The 14,637-nt window shown below is 35.8% G+C and overlaps 1 protein-coding gene across 3 annotated transcripts in view; it reads right to left on the bottom strand.

The window, feature by feature from the left end:
• Positions 1-14,637, bottom strand: part of TAOK1 (TAO kinase 1) — a 149,629-nt gene that overhangs the window by 82,670 nt on the left and 52,322 nt on the right. For 2 of the 3 annotated variants that reach the window (XM_067715351.1, XM_067715352.1), the window contains one exon: positions 10,843-11,064. The exons of the other annotated variant lie outside the window; for it this stretch is intronic. In XM_067715351.1, coding sequence (XP_067571452.1) covers positions 10,843-10,974 — 132 coding nt within the window. In that variant the 5' untranslated portion in view covers positions 10,975-11,064. The remainder of the gene's footprint in view (positions 1-10,842; positions 11,065-14,637) is intronic. 3 annotated transcript variants of the gene reach the window in all.

Here is a 14,637-nt window from a genome sequence, read left to right on the forward strand (position 1 = left end):
GTCTCTCCTAAGCCAGCTCCTGATATCTAGCTTAGACCAATTAGCTTTTGTTGCCCCTGCTATACTTAACTCTGGGACTATGAGACTTTCTCTCCCAACCACAGCTCTCTAAAATAATCCAGCCTGGGTAGGACAAACCCAGAAATACTGCACAGGGAGGTCCAAGCACTAGAGAATCTCTCCCTGCCCACCACTCCCCCATCCTCAGTAAATAATTCTCTTCCGTGAGTGAGGCACCACAGTGTCCACCCTCTTATCTTGTCAGAAAACAAGTTCTTTTGATTCTATCAATTTAAGCTTTAAATTCACTGCCACTATCTAGTTTGAGCTCTCAGCATTTCTTTCCAATTATAAAATCTTCATAATCAGCCTCCCTTCTTTTATCTTTGACACTTGCCAATCTCTCTTCTACACTGCTACACAAATAAACTTTCTATGTCACAAATGGAAATATAATATTTCTGTTGCACTTCAGTGTTCCCTCAAGACTTCAGATTAAAGCCTACATTTTTTAGTATTTAGTGGAGGAGGTTCCCTTCAGGAGCCTTGCTTGTCTTTCCTTTTTACCTTTCTCTAATCCCATCCTTAGTTCTCATTACAACCTTAATTCAAAACACACCCACTTCAGTTCTGGATTTTGGATAATGCAATTTTATAGTTTTATTTAAAATTTTAAAATCATTGATAATTTGCTAATACGTGATTTAATTCAGTCCCTTTAACGAAAGGAAAAGGACAATAACTTTCCTCACTGGATAGATCATATGGGCAGGTCTGAAGAAGACAGAAAACCTACTGAAATTCTCTACTTTTCAATATCAACAATGAAAGACCAATTGCTCCAAAAACACATATCTTGGGCTTCCCTGGTGGCACAGTGGTTAAGAATCCTCCTGCCAATGCAGGGGACACGGGTTTGAGCCCTGGTCTGGGAAGATCCCACATGCTGTGGAGCAACTAAGCCCATGCACCACAACTACTGAGCCTGCACTCTAGAGACCACAAGCCACAACTACTGAGCCTGCACGCCACAACTACTGAAGCCCGCGTGCCTAGAGCCTGTGCTCTGCAACAAGAGAAGCCACTACAATGAGAAGCCCATGCATCGCAACGAAGAGTAGCCCCCACTCACCACAACTAGAGAAAGCCCATGCACAGCAACGAAGACCCAATGCAGCCATAAATAAATAAATAAAAATAAAAAAACAAAACCACATATCTTTAGAGTAGGATATATGAAAAGTCTACGCAAGTACAAATAATATCAAACATAAATCAAGGGAAACTTCACCACTAATTTTTGCCATGTTTCTGTTAGACTGTCCCAAAAGCCCAAACAAGAATCAAAGCAGTCAATGTATGTAAAACAATTGTATGAAACTACTGGAGAGCAACAAATGTAGGCAAAGCTTTAGAGACCAGAAGCCTTGAGAGAAGAACAGTATCCAATGTGAGCAATAAATTTACTCCAGCTTCATCCTTGAACTTGTGGTATTACAGGAAAACAAGAGTCCAAGGAGGAAGCTAGGCTGAGGAGAGAGGCCAGAGACAGGAGCTTCCAAAGCGTCTGGAACTTAAAAAGCACAATCATGGTTTAAGAAGATATGGTATATATATGATGGAATATTACTCAGCCATAAAAAAGAGTGAAATATTGCCATTTGCAGCAACATGAATGATGCAGAAAATACCATACAAAGTGAAGTCAGACAGAAAAAGATAAATATTATATGATATCACTTATATGTGGAATCTAAAAAATAATACAAATAAATCTACATACAAAACAGAAACAGACTCACAGACATAGAAAACAAACTTCTGGTTACCAAAAGGGAAAGGGAGGGAGGAAGGGATAAATTAGGAGTGTGGGATTAATACATACAACTACTATACATAAAATAGATAAGCAACAAGGATTTACTGTATAGCACAGGAACTATATTCAATATCTTACAATAACTTGTAATGAAAAATAATCTGAAATATATATAACTGAATCACTCTGCTATACACCTGAAACTAACATAATATTGTAAATCAACAATATTTCAATTTTTTGTAAAGGTTAATATATTGGAAAAAAAGGCATAATCACAGAAGAGGGAGCTGAAAAGAAGCAGCTCAAAAATCTGCGAATTCTCCTCAAGTGAACAGTCAACTCCTAAGTATGTACTGCCTAAAACTCCCAGAAACCCAAAAGAAAACAGCAGTTGGAAGACTAAAAAGATAAGCAGAGCTTTCAGAAGACAAAAAGTGCTGGAGAGGAGGTTGGAATTCAAACCCCACCAAACTGCTTGAGCTTTTTTTTTTTTTGGTAATAAATTAATTAATTAATTAATTAATTTTATTTTGGCTGTGTTGGGTCTTCGTTGCTGTGCACAGGCTTTCTCTAGTTGCAGCGAGTGGGGGCAACTCTTCGTTGCAGTGTGCAGGCTTCTCACTGCAGTGGCTTCTCTTGTGGAGCACGGGCTCCAGGCGCGTGGGCTTCAGTAATTGTGGGTCTCGGGCTCTAGAGCACAGGCTCAGTAGTTGTGGTGTACCGGCTTAGTTGCTCCGCGGCATGTGGGATCTTCCCGGCCCAGGGCTCGAACCCATATCCCCTGCATTGGCAGGCGGATTCTTAACCACTGCATCACCAGGGAAGCCCTGCTTGAGCTTTGATAAACACCCTAGACAGTCAGTTGGGATTCTAGAAGAGCCATGGTTTAAGAGTAAGGGCAAAGGCCTAGTAATAAGGGCAAAACTGACATCAACTAGCCCTAATAAAGCCTAAAACCAAGCCTCAAGGTGATTCAACACTATACTATCAGCTTACCAAAAGAAACCACAACTGTCTTTGAAGAAAAATAGAACCATCCAAAACATCTACAAATTCTCCTCTAAAAAGAAGAGTAACCAATCACAAATTGTAAGGCATGCTAAAAAGTGGACCAAATACTGAAAAGGAAAAAACTGGAAATATAAATAGGCCCAATGGAGACTCAAATACTGGAGTTACTGACAGAGTCTTAAAAAAAAGCGGGGGGTGGGGGGGTACTTCCCTGTTGGTCCAGTGGCTAAGACTCCAAGCTCCCAATGCAGGGGGCCTAGGTTTGATCCCTGGTCAGGGAACTAGATCCCACAGGCTGCAACTAAGAATTTGCATGCCACAACTAAAGATCCTGCATCCTGCAACTAAAGATTCTGCACGCCAAAACTAAAAGATCTCGCATGCTGCAACTAAAAAAAAAAAAAAAAAAGATCCCTCATGCCTCAATGAAGATCCCACACACTGCAACTAAGACCCAGAGCAGCCAAATAAATAAATAAAATATTTTTTTTTAAAAAAAAGGGAATCAAATGGACATTTTAGAAGTAAAATGTATGAGTAAAACTGCACAAAAAACAGGAGAAAGTTCAAATACTGTACAGGTTTTACATTGTTTGAGAAGTGGTAAAAGTGCTCATTTAAGTTAACTATAATAAGTCAAGAATATATAGTACAATCTCTAGGGTAACAATTAAAATAATAATAAAGGACTGTATAACCAAAAGGTTAATTGTGAGAAAAAATATATTAATCATATCTTCTAAATTGCTGTAATCTGACGCTTTGACAGCTAGGGCCCTGCTAACAGGAAGAGACTATACTCCCAGAGCTAGCTAATTCCTAGAGAGAAAAAACAAGCACTTCTTTCATATACAAACCACAAATCCAGAGCCTGTATCTCCAATGCCTTCACACTATGAGCCCCTACACCATATTCTAATCACCACAGGGCCGAGAGCCAGACAACCAGGGACAGCCCCTCTACCCACGGCCTGCTAAAATTAAAGTAGTTAATCCAAAACTTGCTTACCCTGCTTCACTTGTTTATTCCCACAGAAACCACAAGGCTCTTGCCCATGCTTTTTCCCTTGCTTTCTCACTTATACCAGTGCTTCCCCAAGTGGCCCTCTCTGGCATGGCATGCCCTCTTCTCTTGGAATCTATGAGTATAATAAACTATCTTTTCTTTTTTTTTTAAAGACTTATTATTTATTTTTGGCTACATCGGGTCTTAGTTGTGCAGCACTCAGGCTTCCCTCTAGTTGTGGTGTACAGGCATAGTTGCCCCACGGCATGTGGGATCTTAGTTCCCTGACTAGGGATCGAACCCGTGTCCCCTGCATTGAAAGGGGGGATTCTTTACCACTGGACGATCAGGGAAATCCCTAAACTATCTTTTCAATGGCAGTTGTTACCTGGTCTTTGGTCTTTCCATACCTGAATTAAAACCTATATTTTAAAACAAAAAAACAATAAACACTTGATTAATTCAAAAGATGGCAAGAATGAGGAATAAAGAAAGAACAGATAGGACAAACAAAAATCAAATAGGAAAACAGACTTATGCCCAACTATGTTAGTAACAGCATCAAATATAGATGGGCAAAACACTCCAGTTAAAACAGAGATAGAGAAAAAGCTCCTTGACATTGGTCTTGGCAGCAATTTTCTGGATATGACACCCAAAGCACAAACAACAAAAGTAAAATTAAATAAGTGGGACTGCATCAAATTAAAAAGTTTCTGCACAGCGAAAGAAACAATCAACAAAATGGAAACGTAATCTATGGAATGGGAGAAAATATCTGCAAATCATGTATCTGATAAGGGGTTAATATCCAAAATATATACAGAACTCATAAAACTCAATAGCAAAAAACAAACAAACAAAAACAAAAAACCAACCTAATTAAAATATAGGTAGAGGACCTGAATAGACATTTTTTCAAAGACGACATATGTCAACAGGTACAGGAAAATATCACTCATCATTAGGGAAATGCAAATCAAAACCACAATGATATGTCACCTTACGCCTGTCAGAATGGCTATTATGAAAAAGACAAGTGATGACAAGTGTTGGCAAGAGTGTGCAGTGGTCATAAACTGGTATGGCCACTATGGAAAACAGTATGGAGGCTCCTCAAAAAATTAAAAATAGAACTACCATATGATCCAGCAATTCTACTTCTGGATATATATCCAAATGAATTGGAACTGCGATTTGAAGAGATATCTGCACCTCCATGTTCATTACAGCATTATTCACAATAATCAAGACATGGAAACAACCATATCTTGAAGTGTCCATCAAAGGATAAATGGATTAAGAAGATGTAGTGTGTGTCCATACAAACAACAGAATATTATTCAGCCATGAAAAAGAAGAAAATTCTGCTGTTTGCAACAACCTGGATGAAACGTGAGGGCATCATGCTATGTGAAATAAGTAAGACAGAGAAAGACAAATACTGTTTATTATCACTTATATGTGGAATCTAAAAAAGCTGAACTCAGAGAAACAGAGAATAGAGTGATGGTTACCAGGGGTTGGGGGTAGGGAAGATAATGGCCAAAGGGTACAAGTTATAAGATTAACAAATTCTGGGAATCTAATGTACAACATGGGGATTACAACTAATAATACTTTATTATATACATGAAAGCTGCTAAAAGAGTAGATCATAAATGTTCTCACTACAAAAAGGAAATGGTAATTATGTGGTGGGATGGAGGTGTTAGCTAATGATATAGTAGTAATCATTTTGCAATATATAAATGTATCAAATTAACACACTGTACACCTTAAACTTACACAATGTTATATGTCAATTATATCACAATAAAGGTGGAAAAAAATTCGTGGGGGAAAAAACAACAAAGATGAGAAATACTTTAGAATAAAGTTCCAGAAATAATAAATGAAAAGGAAAAAGAAATACACTACATAAGCATTAACCAAAGAAAGCTATCATTAATATCAAAGTAGATTTTAGGGCTTCCCTGGTGGAGCAGTGGTTGAGAGTCCGCCTGCCAATGCAGGGGACGCAGGTTCGTGCCCCAGTCCAGGAAGATCCCACATGCAGCAGAGCGGCTGGGCCTGTGAGCCATGGCCGCTGAGCCTGCGTGTCCGGAGCCTGTGCTCCGCAACGGGAGAGGCCACAACAGTGAGAGGCCCGCGTACCACACACACACACACACACCAAAAAAAGTGGATTTTAAAGCAAGAAATACTAAGAAAGGTAAAGAGTGGAATTTTAATGATAGTGGGACAATTCAACAAGATACAATAATCCTAAATTTGTACATTCCCAGTAACATAGATCAGAAATGTATAAAGTAAAACAAGATGCAGCTAAAAAGCAAATTAGATAAATCCACTATCAGTGGAGATTTTTAAATACCTTTCAGTTACTGATAGAACACACAGACCAAAAACAAACTAGTAAAATCAGAAAGGACCCAAAAGATCTGAAGAATATAACCAAAAAATGTTACCTACTTGACATACATAGATAATCACGCCCAATAAACTGCAGAATATATATAATTTTCCAGTGCACATACTAGAAGAAAATATTCACAAAACATATATTGATTGACCAAGTATCCTGGAAATTCTACAAACTCAATTTAAAAAGAAAGCCTGATTTTCAAAAAATGGGCAAAATATTTGAACAGATACTTCCAAAGATATGTGAATGATCATTAAGTCTGTGAAAAAGAGCTCAACAACATCAATCAGCAGGGAAGTGTACATTAAAACCTAACTGAAATACAATTACACACCCATCAGAATAACTCAAATTAAAATGACTGTCAACATCTAATGCTGGCAAGGATATGAAGCAAAAAGAATTCTCATACACTGTAGATGGGAATGTAAACTTTCTACTTAGTGAAAAAGTCTGGCAATTGGCATAGAACTAAACATACACCTGCCCTATGATCCAACAAATCTTAGGTATTTACTTAAAAGAAATGAAAAATTGGGTCCACAAAAAGACTTGTAAATCAAGACTTTAAATCAAAAAAGGTTATAAAAAACAAAGAAGGACATTATTTATTAATAAAGGTTCAATACAGCAAGAAAATATAACAATTATAAACATTTACACACCTATGGACAGATCAGTAAGTATATACAGTTCTACAATAATAGTTGGAGACTTCAATAACCCACTCATAATAAAGCAGAGGACAACCAGACAGAAGATAAGCAGGGAAATAGAGGACTTAACACAATAAACCAACTAGATCTAACAGAATACGCATTCTATACACAACAATAGAATACACATTCTTCTCAAGTGCACATGGGACATTTTTCAGGACAGACCATATGTTATGCCAAAAATCAAGTCTCAGTAGATTTTAAAAGATAGATATCATACAAAGTATCTTCTCTGACCTCAATGGGATAAAGTCAGAAATCAATAACGAAAATGGAAAAATGGAAAATTCACAAAATTGTAAAAATTAAACAGCACACTTTTAAACAACCAATGTATCAAAGAAGAAGTCACAAGGCATATTAGAAATACTGAGAGCTGAATTAATACAAAAATACAACATATCAAAACTTATGGAACCAAGTGAAAGAAGTGCTCAGGAGGAAATTTATAGCTATAAACACATTAAAAAACAAGAAAGATCTCAAATTAACCTAATTTTACAACTTAAAAGCCAGAAAAAGAAAAACTAAATGCAAAGCTAGCAGAAGGAAGGAAATAATAAAGATTAAAGCAGAGATAAGTGAAAGAATCAAAAAATAGACAAAATAATTGAAACCAAAAGTTGGTTCTTCAAAAAGATCAACAAAATTGATAAACCTTTACCTACACACACTAAGAAAAAAGAGAAGACCCAAATTACTAAAATTAGAAATGGATGTGGGAACATTACTACTGATTCTACAGAAATAAAAAGCATTATAAGAGAGTACTATGCCAACAAATTAGACAAAATGGGCAAATTCCTAAAAACAAAACCTACCAAGACTAAAGGATGAAAAAATAGAAAACCTGAATAATATTACTTATTATTATTACTTACTGTAACTAGTAAAGAGATTGAATAAGTCATCAAAAATTTCCCAAAGGGCTTCCCTGGTGGCGCAGTGGTTGAGAATCTGCCTGCCAATGCAGGGGATGTGGGTTCATGCCCCAGTCTGGGAAGATCCCACATGCCGCGGAGCGGCTGGGCCCGTGAGCCACGGCCGCTGAGCCTGCGCGTCTGGAGCCTGTGCTCCGCAATGGGAGAGGCCACAACAGTGAGAGGCCCACGAACCCCCAAAAAAAAAAACAAAATTTCCCAAAAAAGAAAAGCCCTGGACCCACTGGGCGCTTAAATGAGAAAACAACCTGATTAAAAAAATGAGCCAAAGACCTTAACAGAGGTCTATATACCAGGTATATATCTGTATATATCAAAGAATATATACAGGTGGCAAATAAGCATTTGTAAAGATAGTCCACATCATATATTATCAGGGAAATGGAAATAACAATGCGATAACACTACATACTAATTAGAACGGCCAAAATCTGTAACATTGATAGCACCAAAGGTTGGTTAGGATTCAGAACAACATGAACTCTCATTCACTGCTGGTAGGAATGCAAAATGGTACAGCCACTTCAGAACATAGTTTGGCAGTTTCTTACAAAATTAAACACACTCTTACTTATCCAGCAATAGCACTTGGTATTTGCTTAAAGGAATTGCAAACTTACGTCTACACAAAAACCTGCACACAGAGCTTTTTTCAGGGCAGTGAAAATACTCTATATGATACTATAATGATACTTGTCATTATACATTTGTCCAAACCCAAAGAATGTACAACACTAAGAATGAACCCTGATATAAACTATGGTGAGTATGCTACGTCAATGTAGGTTCATCAGAACATAGTTCATTGAACAGTACAAAACATTGCTAAACAAAATTAAATAAGACCTAAATAAATGTTTAGAAAGACATGCTGTGTTCATGGATTGTAAGACTTAATATTGTTAACATGCCAATACTACCAAACATGATCTACAGATTTAAACAATCCCTATCAAAATTCCAACAGGCTTTTTCACAGAAATGGAAAAGCTACTCTTTAAATTCATACAGAATTGAGAGGGGTCCCAAATAGCCAAAACTGTCCTTAAAGAGAATAATAAAGTTATTCCTGATCTCAAACTCACTACAAAGCTACAGTAATCAAAACATGCTAGTATGCTAGTGTGGTACTAGCATAAAGACAAATGGAATAGAACAGAGAGTTCAGATATAAATGTATACAATATGGCCAAGTGATTTGACAAGGATGTCAAGACAATTCAGTGCGGAACACAGTCTCTTCAACAGATAGTACTGGGACAAATGGATTTCCATATGCAAAGAATGAAGTTGGACCTCCACCTCACAACATATACAAAAATTAACTCAAAATGGATCAATTACCTAAATAGAAGAGTTAAGACCATAAAACTCTTAGAAGAAAACACAGGGGTAAATCTTTATGACCTTGGATTTGGCTATGAATTCTTAGACATGATAGCAAAAGCATGAGCAACGAAAGAAAAAATAGATAAACTGCACTTCATTCAAGGTTTAAACTTTTGTATATCAAACGACATTATCAAGAAAGAGAAAAGATAAACTACAGATGCAAGAAAATATTTTCAAATCATGTATCCAATAATTTAATATTCAAAATACATAAAAAACCCTTACAACTCAACAACAAAGAGACAAAAAACCCAACTTTTAAAACAGGCAAAAGACTTGAACAGACATTTCTCCAAAGAAGATACACAAATGGCCAATAAGCACATGAAAAAATGCTCGACATATGTCATTAGGGAAATGCAAATCAAAACTACAAGATACTACTGCAGGCCTAGTAGGATGGCTAAAATCAAAATAACAGACAATAATAGGCATTTGCAAGGACATGGAGTAATTGGAACACTGGTACATTGTTGATGGGAATGGAAATGAAGCAGCCACTCTGGTGCAGTCTGGCAGTTCCTCAAAAAGTTGAACATAGAATTTCTATGTAATTCAGTATTTTCACTTCTAGGTACATACCAAAATTTGAAAACAGGGACTCAAATAGATACTTGTACACCAATGTTCATTGTAGCATTTATTCACAATAGGCAAAACGTAGACATAATCTAGTGCCCATCAACAGATGAATGGTTAAACAAACCATGGCATATACAAACAATGGAATATTATTTAGCTATAAAAAGGAATGAAGTACTGATACATGCTACAACATCAAAGACCCACCAAGTGATTATGCTACACATTATGCTAAGTGAAATTAGCTATACATGCAAGTACAAATATTGTATGATTCCACTATATGAAATATCTAGACTAGGCAAATTCATAGAGACAAAAAGTAGATTAGAGGTTACCACCAGCTGGGTAGAGGGGGAAATGAGGAGTTATTGCTAATAGATACAGAGCTTCTGTTTGGGGTGATGAAAAAGTTTTGAAAATAGATAGTGGTAATGGTTGTAAACATTGTAAGTATAATTAATGCCACAAATTGTACAGTTAAAATGGTTAAAATGGCAAATCTGGTGTTTTTTGGGGTTTTTTAAGTACAAAATACACACATACGCACACAAGAAAAAAAACTTTGGTACATATCCTTCTGCCAAATAATAATCCTAGATTTCCACAAAACTAAAACTGACTCTGTAAGGAACTTTACAGAAGTCAGTGTTCTGCAATATTTAATTCTATAGCAATGCAAGTCATATGACTCCTAAAAACAGTGTGCTAAAAATTCTAAACACTAAGTCAAAGTAAAGTAATATTCGTTTCCATTTTTTCAATAATCCAAGAAACTCAATAAATAAAGCTATTTTCATATTATACACACACACACCTATGCATGTAACTATATAATGGACTATGGCCTCTGTCTGTCTCTTTATATTATTGTTTTTCATTTTGCCAGGACTGGATTTTAAGTAAATCCTGGTCACTGACATTAAACCTTTAACACTTACAAAATACACTGCTCCAAAGCTTCCATGGCCAATTTCTCTGAGATCTGTGAAGAGCTTCTCTGGATCTTCTTTGAAGAAGAGCTCTGCAATTTCAGGGTCCTTCAGGCTGCCCGCACGGTTAGTTGATGGCATCCTGCTGGGCAATCAGCTGTCTGATTCTAATTTTATATTGCTATCCCAATCCTTGGTTCATCTGTATGAATGAAGCCACGCTGGCATAAACTATTGTAGAGAAATAAGAAAAGAAAAAAGTCAGGAAAACCAAAAGCTGCTAAGAATAATTAGTATAAGATCATTTTCTGATAGTATATATAAAATTATCTCAGGCCTAGAATTTCACTGAGAAGGAAGTGTGATCTACTAGTGCAGTAGTTCCTAAATCTGGCTCATCATCACGATCACCTGTGGTGCTTAAAAAAATGAGTCCTACTATACATAGGGTATTACTGTACATATACTTTTAAAAGTTAACTAAATCTTTGTATCTTGGAAGGCTTATCTAATCCTTATCTAATTCTGAGGTAGTGAGCCCATTGGCAGAAGAGATAATAGAACACACAGACCATTAAAAAAACATGCATGACAACTTAAGATGTACCAGTAATAGGTTTCTAACAACAGGATGATTTTCAAATATAAGAAAATACACAAAGGATTTAACTCAGTTAGCTGTCTTTCTTTTCCTTTCAGATACCATATGCCAGTGTTCAATCAACTCTAACACAAACATTCCAAAGAAAAATGCAGTAGGAGAAAGTAATGAATTTAATGCAGACAACTGCTTCCCCTGTAAACCTGATTCACATTAAAATATGGCCTTTATCAAATCTGCTGCATTAGATAAGTAGACATTACAGATAACCAATAAATTCCCTGGTGGTTCTGCTATCAGTTCCTCTATATCAGATACCCAATTTAAAAAATGGCTGTCATTACTGAGAAACTTCAGAACCTAGGTTCTGGAATGTTACTACCTGGATATGAATCCTAGCAACACTATTTATAAACTGCGAACTTGAGTAGCCTTATTTTCCTAATCTGTAAAGTGAAAATAATATCCTACCTAATACAGTGGTTGTAAAGGTTAAATCAGTTAATAAATACAAGCATAGACTAGTACTCAGGCATAGTAAGCACTACATTAAATGTCAGCTATTTTAACCTAAATAAATTCACCAATCAAAAAAAAAAAAAGAAAACCCTCCAAAATGTATTTCATTTGCCTCCTAATTGATTTCATTAGACTCTAGTCAATTCTCCCCCACTTCACACAACTTTTAAGCAGGTAACTACTGGTCTCATTTTTAGTGAAGTCAACTGAACCAATTTTAATTTTTGGTAGAAAACTTCCTTGTAACTACACAAAACATATTTACATGTCTTTTGTACCTCCTTAAATTAACACTCCACTGCAATAAAAACATTTAAATTATTAATTTGTATTTCATTTCTAACACACTTTCTAGGCTGCTCCATATACATTTACCAATTTTCCTGCTCTGCAAGTTCCCTGCAAAGTGTTTCAATTATAGTTCTAAGAATATGTGATCACAGAAGATTGAAGTAAATTCCATACAAAGTATTATTATTCAATTAATCCACCTATTTTTTAAAAACCTGCAGTGTTACTTAAGACTTATTTAAGAGCTCTGAATGATCAAGTTATAGTACCTTTATTACCAGAATTATTTTACATTAAAATTCTCTAACCAGTTCCATGATTTGCATATTCCTATCTGCCTAACAAATTCCCACTCAAAATCTTTCAAGATTTAGATTAAATGTAATGTGTAAAATTTTAACTAGACAGGTAGGCACAATGTGTCTCATTCATCTTTATATTACCTGTCTACATCCTACACCATACCTCCAACAGTTAATATTACATAAATATTTGTTGAACTAAAAGAACACACTTAATTCTTCTCTAACACCCCTTAAAATGATTTCGTTTCCACAAATATTTACCAAATAGTATACATGAGAATATGATATGCGAAATATTTAAGTTAATAGTAGAGAAACAGAGTAAATTCATAAGGACAGCACCCTCCAGAAAATCAGAGAAAAAAGAAATGAAGGAACTGGAAAATCTGCTGTACCACATACCGAAAGATAATACAAATCTATTGCTATCAGTAGAATGTTAAAATAAGACAAGTAAACCATTAATCTAAAAGAGTCCAGAAACAAACCCATGTATGTGTATCTCGGAATTCAGCATACAATTAAAGGAGAAGAAATAAATTTTGTTAAGAAAACTAAGAACCCATTCGGAAAAAATTATAAGAATTATATAATGATATCCCTATCACATACCTTACATAACCATTACTGCTAAATGGCTTAAACAAACCTCTCAAATCAATGAAGAAAAAAAAGTATTTGATAAAATAAGTGTTGCCGGGAGACCCCAATAGCTATTTGGAAAAATATAAAATAACACCTGTTCCTCAAACTGTAATATCAGAATTACATATGGGTCAGAAATGCAAAAATTAGAAAAATGAAACTATATAAGTACTAGTAGGAAATGTAAGTTCCTCTGTAATCAGGGAATGTAGAAACTTTCCTAACTATGATCCAAATCCAAAACAATAAGGAAAAAGACAGATATATTTAACAGGTTAAAAAAAAAAAACTTGGGAGAAGGGGCCATGGAAAAAGACACTCCAGACAAAAAGGACAAATGATAAACTTGGAAAAAAATGTCTGAAACTTACGTTTACAAAGGGTTAGTATTCCTAATATGTAAAGAATTTCAAAAAAACAAGCAAAAAAAGACAATAACCTAACATTCTTACATTCTTAATTGGTAGTTTCTAAAAACAGCACCCCTCCCCCAAGAAAACACCACCACCACCAACAACAACCCGGAGGAGATATGGGAGGGAGGAAGGAAGGAAGGAAGGGAGGGAGGGAGGGAGGGAGGGAGGAAGGGAGGAAGGAAGGAAGGGAGGAAGGAAGGAAGGAAGGAAGGAAGGAAGGAAGGAAGGAAGGAAGGAAGGAAGGAAGGAAGGAAAGAAACAACCATGAAATCTATGAAAATACATTCAACATCACTCAAAGTATAAGAAATATAAATTAAAACTATCCTAAGATTTCATTTTGTACCTATCAGAATGGCAAAAATTCACCACACACTGATGGTGGGATGGAAGAGAAATCTGCACTCTCATATAGTAGCAGTGGTAATGCAAAAACAGTACAAAACCTGTGGAGAAAAATCTAGCAAAATCAAATATGCACTTACCATTTCACACAAAATTCCCACTTAAAGAATCCATATCAAAAATACTTATACAAAATATAAGAAATGATAAATGTACAAAGTGAGGAACTAGGGGAATCCCCTGGCAGTCCAGTGCTTAGGACTCCTCACTTCCAACTGCAGGGGGCCCAGGTTTAATCCCTGGTCAGGGAACTAAGATCCCATAAGCCATGCAGATGTCCAAAAAAATAAAAAGATCAAAAAAAACCAAAGTGAAGAACTGGAACTCATTACCTTGGTGATGGGAATTTGAAATGATACAACTGTTCTGGAAAACTGTTTAACAGATTCTTATCAAGTTAAATAAACATTTATTATGAGATGGAACAGTTCCTTAACTAGTTATCACTTACTCAAAAGTAATGAAAACAAAGGCACACAAAAGGACTTGCACACAGCAGCTTTATTCATAATAGCCCCAAACTGCATATAATACAAACGTCTATCAACAAATATATGTATAATAAAATTGTGATACATTCACACAGTGAAATTCTTTTCACAGCAATAAAAAGGAATAAAAC

Source organism: Pseudorca crassidens, chromosome 19 (genome assembly GCF_039906515.1).
Source record: "Pseudorca crassidens isolate mPseCra1 chromosome 19, mPseCra1.hap1, whole genome shotgun sequence".
NCBI lineage: Eukaryota > Metazoa > Chordata > Mammalia > Artiodactyla > Delphinidae > Pseudorca > Pseudorca crassidens.